The sequence below is a fragment of the Phaethon lepturus genome, unplaced genomic scaffold (assembly GCF_000687285.1).
Source record: "Phaethon lepturus isolate BGI_N335 unplaced genomic scaffold, ASM68728v1 scaffold21680, whole genome shotgun sequence".
Taxonomy (NCBI): Eukaryota; Metazoa; Chordata; class Aves; order Phaethontiformes; family Phaethontidae; genus Phaethon; species Phaethon lepturus.
In genome coordinates, this window is record NW_010514309.1 from 24,284 (window position 1) to 30,113 (window position 5,830).

The 5,830-nt window shown below is 39.8% G+C and overlaps 1 protein-coding gene across 1 annotated transcript; it reads right to left on the reverse strand.

Moving 5' to 3' along the window:
- Positions 1-2,070: 2,070 nt before the first annotated feature.
- Positions 2,071-5,770, reverse strand: GATAD1 (GATA zinc finger domain containing 1; the record flags this gene model as incomplete). Its single annotated transcript, XM_010292716.1, has 4 exons — positions 2,071-2,373; positions 3,120-3,303; positions 4,961-5,020; positions 5,645-5,770. Coding segments are annotated over 4 exons (561 nt in total), but the record flags the coding sequence as incomplete, so codon positions are not given.
- Between the last annotated feature and the right edge of the window lie 60 nt (positions 5,771-5,830).

The window sequence follows — 5,830 nt, forward strand, 5'->3', positions numbered from 1 at the left end:
CCTCAAGCATTCTGTGGATTATCGGGGCAACAGTTTGTGTCCTTATAAATTCATACGTAAGTGGTCTACTTGACGTGCATTTGTTAGATACACTGACGTAAATTAGCCCATATTGCACAGTACCTGTAATTCACTCTGTCAGGGGTAGTACCAGCAGCTTCCTATCACACTGCAGCACACAAAATAAAAATGTTTAAATGCAGAGCTCCTTCTCTGTATTAGGGAGTCTGGCAAAAATTGTTAGAATACAAGTTTTATGTTTAACCAGCTCACGCGTAATTTTTTTTCCTGTGTGATTTTTTTCCTATTTCATTCCCTAATGCATGGCAAGATCAGACAGATAAAGAAGATATTTAAAGTTCCTGTGGGTTGTCTTATAAGAAAAAAAGTGAAAACCTCGTGGACTGTAGAGAAAGGAGAGGAGGGAAAACATTTGATTGAAGGGAGTCACTCCGGTTACCGTAAATCTCTCTTAAGATTCATTATTTTTACTTTTGGTGTGCATGTTAATTTAATAAAAACAAGTCAGCAAACCAGAAATATAGAGGAGGTAAAGAGAAAGGAGGAAGGCCAGGAGTGAGCTCACCTTAGGATTAAGTACTGCAACATGCTGAATGTGGGGACACATCTCAAATGTGTGTAGCAACGGAAGTTATTTGACGATTAACTCTGTATTAGCACTATACTGCTAATTTTGAAACATTTTGCGCATTTTGAGCTATTGACCGTATTCCTCAAATTTAGCACCTACTCCCTTAAGGTTGACTATTTTTCATGTACTTGAGGAGGGCAGGCTGAGGCTGCAGACTAAAAGAAACGTATCATCTGGTCATGGGTCCCACTATATGAAAAATTGTCAATACCCGAAACTTTCAAAATATATTTCTTCTTAAATCAAAGCTTTTCATGAAGTTAAAATGTAAATCTAGCACAACTTTTATAGACTTTCATACAAGATACTAAAGTTGATTTGGGGCTTCTGGGTGCTATGGTCACATAATATGTCTCCCAAAAAAGCTGAAAAAAATCTGTAAATCCAAATTTTAGGCCACTTCATAGGCAGCAGGAACCACTCACCCCAGGGAATTCAGGCCACCTAAGCACTCTAAGCTCCATAGTGTTTGGAGATGACTGGCTTGTAAAAAGTTTAGTGCAGAAAACTTTAACATTGGCATTTTAGTATGTGGCATTTTTCCCATTCTATTTAAATATTTTCATTGGTATACTGAGACTTTCAATATATAAAATTAGTTTTTATTTCCCTTAGTAAATGTTTGGGGATTTTTTCATTTGAATTGTTTGAGGATTTTTTTCCTTACCATCAGTGATTGCAAAGGCTGAAAAAACAATTCAAAATCGATTTTAAGAGACCAAGCTAACACACACACAAATAGTAACAACGTGAAACTTGCATCATACGTCAGCGTTGGCTGGCTCAGGAAATGAAGATGCATTCCTGCCATGATGATGCCAGGATGGCAAAGCCAAACAACATTAGTTTTTCAACCTGCATCCAGCTTTCAAATAAATTTATCCCCTTATATAAGCAAAGTTTAGCAGGAAGCTATATAGGTCCATGTTTTAGATTCAGCTGAACAAAATTCCCTTAAAAGGTTACTGTTTATTAAACAGAGTACAGCCATATGGATGACTGATTTGTCTTCTTCAGACTAAAACGTAAGTAGATCACTCCTCTAGTGTAATAGAAAACTGTTAACTGTACTACTGATCAAATTTAGTGTTTATTTGAAGCTAGTCTTAAATTATCTAAGAAGTAAATGAAATTTGCCATCACAGTTAACTAAATTAAACAAGTATATAAAGTGCTGGATGCTTAAGAGTATGTCTTTTAACTCCTTTTCTGGAAAGTAAGTTAGAAAATAAGAACACTAAAGATAACTTTCAGAAGTCAATTAATTTGCTCATCAAAGTCAAAGTGATGAAACTGGTAGTTTTGTCCCAAGATAGGCAGTAACGTCTGAAGAACAAACAGAGCATGGAAATGACGCATCAAATGTAAAGAAAAGTTCCACTTTAAAGATCCAATATAATTTAAAATAAATACCATAATCCATAAAATAAAATGAACACTTTATAGGTTTTTTTTTTAAGTTTCTTGTATGGGGTTCACAGACCTGAGAATACATCCAAAATAACTCATCCAAAGTACTCCTTTAAAAAATTATAAATTATTGGTAACAGTTTCTTTAATGGAGATTGCCGGAGTAGGTCCCACATGAGTCCATATATAGCCCTTCTCTGGTCTTGTAGGAACAGTAGGGAAGGGAGATGATCGAGATTTGAAATATTCTGAAGGTGCATGACAAACAAATTCTAAATATTCCATTTTCCTTGGGAGGTCTTCTTCTGGTCCTAAGGAAAAAAAAAAAATCTTCAAAGAAAAAATTTCAAGGCATAAAATTGGAGTATCCAGGACTTAAAAATATCCAACAACAGCCAACCTACCTTAGAGAATGAGCCTTTTCAATCAATTACTTTGCTGCCAAAGTAGCCTCAAATACTAGGCAGGAAACGTCTACCTTTATTTTTGCCGTACTAATATTTTTTTCCTTTTTTTTTTTTTTTTCATTTGAAGAATTCAGTTATTTGAGTGAAATACTTTAGTTAATATATTTTAAATAGGTACTACTTGTGGCCTGCATGTCAAAAGGACTTCTGAATTATTAATCCTTTCATAATCAGTAGCAGAGCACTCTCTCTGTCACTGCTTGCATTTTAAGTATTTTAAGTAGCCAAGATGAAGATCAGCTAATTCAGGTTACTTTAAAAGAAACAGCTTGGCCTGGTATATCATGTTTATACTGTAATAAATTCTATGTATGGAGTAAGAATTTGATCCTTAAAGTTGCGAGACTGCAATTGTGCCTGTGAGCACAACTACTCAAATAATCACACTCACTGCAGCAGTGCTACTCAAAATATGTAAGGTAAACAAAAAAGGTTATTCAAGTACGTGAGATGCTTATGGGCTTAGGGTCTAAAACGTGGGGATTACCTAAAAGATCCTAACCAACTAAAAATTTTAATTTAAAAATTACAACTCTGCATTACTCTAAACACATATATGTAGTTGTATAAAATGAAGGCTTAGAGATTACCTATGATATAGGATGCTGGATCAAAACAATCTTTGGGGCTGGCTTGCGTAGGAATGAGCCAGGTTAGCGCAGCACTCTTTTCACAGTATTGGTCCTGAATAAACCCACGGATCTGAGCGTAGTACGTTTTTCCATCCTGCTCATCAACCACTGAAACAACATCTCCAATTTGGTAGTATACACCCTAGAAGACATACAAACGATAGTTAAATCAAACAATCTGATTTTAGAAGCTTCACTCTGTGATTCTGATTCATAAGTATCTAAGTATCGGTATCTTAAATTATCTCAAATTACCCCAATCTTGAAAGACAGCCTTAATTCAGCCACATGCAAAGGAACATTGGCGTACAACTGAATGCTGTCGCACCTAAGGAGTCATCAGCACTGCTTGTGCACAGTCACCCAGTGTCTAGGAGTCTTGAGTTCAGTGCCAGAATTGCTTTTGCGACTAGACAGGCAATTCCACATAGTCTCTGTCTGCCAAATGTCTCCGAAGCAACCTGGCCTCATCTGTCTTCAAAGACACAGCTCTCTCAGCTGCTCTACATCCCCCTCTCAAAGGGCTGCTACTCCTGTCTGTAGTGGGGGTGGTCTCACTCTGTCCCTAGAAGGCGACGCCACCACCTTCTAGAAAAAGTAACTGCAGTACTTTCCCTGTGTATGCAGGGAAAGCAGCTTTCTGTGTATGAAGAAGTTCACTCACTTGAATGCAAAGAAGTCCCAAAACACAGATCTACGTCGTGCAACCTTCCATGGTGCTCTGTAATGTGTGAGGCTGTGCAGCAAAGGCAACTCACTTGATGTTATAACAGCATCGCACAGCACAATGCAGTGCCTGCGCTATCAATACCAGAGTTTGCCAAGCATCATCGGGGGGGGGGGCATGTTTTTAAAATAGATTTAAAAGACCTCAAAAGACCCCAAACAATCCCCTTCTCAGCAACAGAGCAAAGTATCAAAATAGAAACATTTTGCATAAAGAGATCAGGTTAAATAAAATTTTTTACATAATCCTTAGGAATGTCTGAAAAAAACCCAAAAACATGCAAGAAAATACATCAATTCTCTTCCAAACTAGTCAACAGCAAACAGAGATTCTTCTGGGGTGCGAGACACAAAGCATCAGGTCTCTAGAGAGCATACAGAAGCTCAGCCTACCACTTCTCTGGCTATGCAGTCGCCCAGTGGCTACCCTGACCTTTTCTTTGGGGGAACGGCCATTTCAAATGGTTGGTTTGTACTACCAGAAAACAAAAGCAAATTTCAGAACTTCAAAACACTAACACCTTGGCATGCTGATAAAAATGCTCTCAAGCATGACTGTGAGAAGGCTGGCTTCTGCTTTCATTGCAATAGTCAACAGATCTTGTTCCCAGGGTGTTCGAGACTGCTTGCACCCAGCTCTGAAACAGGAGCCAGTTTAGATGTTAGGGCAGTGCAACCCATCCCCTCTGCAGGCAATATTCTCTGTACCTACGGTAGGAAACACCACATAAATTTAAACAGCTGTAGTCACTTTTGCTTGACTTCTGCATGGTGAAAAGGTTAGAGGTTTAAAAACCTCAATGGCAATAATTACTAAGGAAACAAGATGCATCTTTTTCTTGGAAGAAAAAAATCGGACAATGACAACTATATAAACTACTGCAGTAAACTGCCTTGCAAGACTTAACGGCAATGACGTAAGGCAGAGCAAAATTCTACACAACTGCTACGCAAGGAAGAACAATTTCTGCAAATACATCCCTAGTGTTTTCACTATCTGTGATAATTTTTGAAACTGGAAATAGAAACAGCAAGATTTTTTTTTTTTGCAAACAAATCTGCATAAACCATACCTTATAAAAGATTGATTCTGCTGTAATTATAGTGGATACAGACTCAGGAGCCTTGATGGGCTAAGAAAAGAACACAGAAATGGAAAATAAAGAGCGTTATAACAAACCAACCATATACTATAGCTCCAGGTTGTAGGTTTTTTTCTTGTTAGACAACATACTGATACATTGTCTTCTTAGAAAATTAGTAAACACGAGAAAAGGGGTGCAAACACTTCAAACATTTGTACTTCAAAACTGAAAAGAATAAAGTTCACATTTTCATTCTCATGATTTTAAGTGGAGAACCGAGTACTAAATTCACATGACTGGTTTCCACTTACACAGAACTCCTTCCCTCAAGAAAGGGGCCTGAAGGACTGGGTACTGTGCGGACCTGCCAAGCAGGCAGGCAGGCAGGCCTGCCCACGCTACGGAGGAACAAACCCACTCGACAGCGGTTACAATCGCGTCTTAACCGGGCTTCAGGATGAATTTGGGACAGGAGCTGCCAAACTCCGCGCTGGGGTCCAGTGCAACGGCACGGTGAAGCTGGCGGGGGCCGAGGCCCATGGGCCCGCCGTGGGGAGGCGTTTCTGCAGGGGACGAGACGGGGGCTCCGGATGTGCCCCACCCCGGCACAGGGCTACCCGCAGCCCGCCAAAAGTTCCCGTCCCGGCCGCAAAAAGCCCCCCACCACCTTACGTTTTTTAACTTAAAGATGTGCCTCCTCCCCTTGCCCTTCGTGGAAACCTTCTTCTCCGCGGCGGGCGCCGACTTGTACTTGGTGTTCCTCAGCCGCGCAGACCGCCGGTGGATTTCCTGCTTACTCTAGGGGGGAAATTACCTAATAAATACACGGAAGGGCGCTGTGCCGGATCGCGGGGTGGC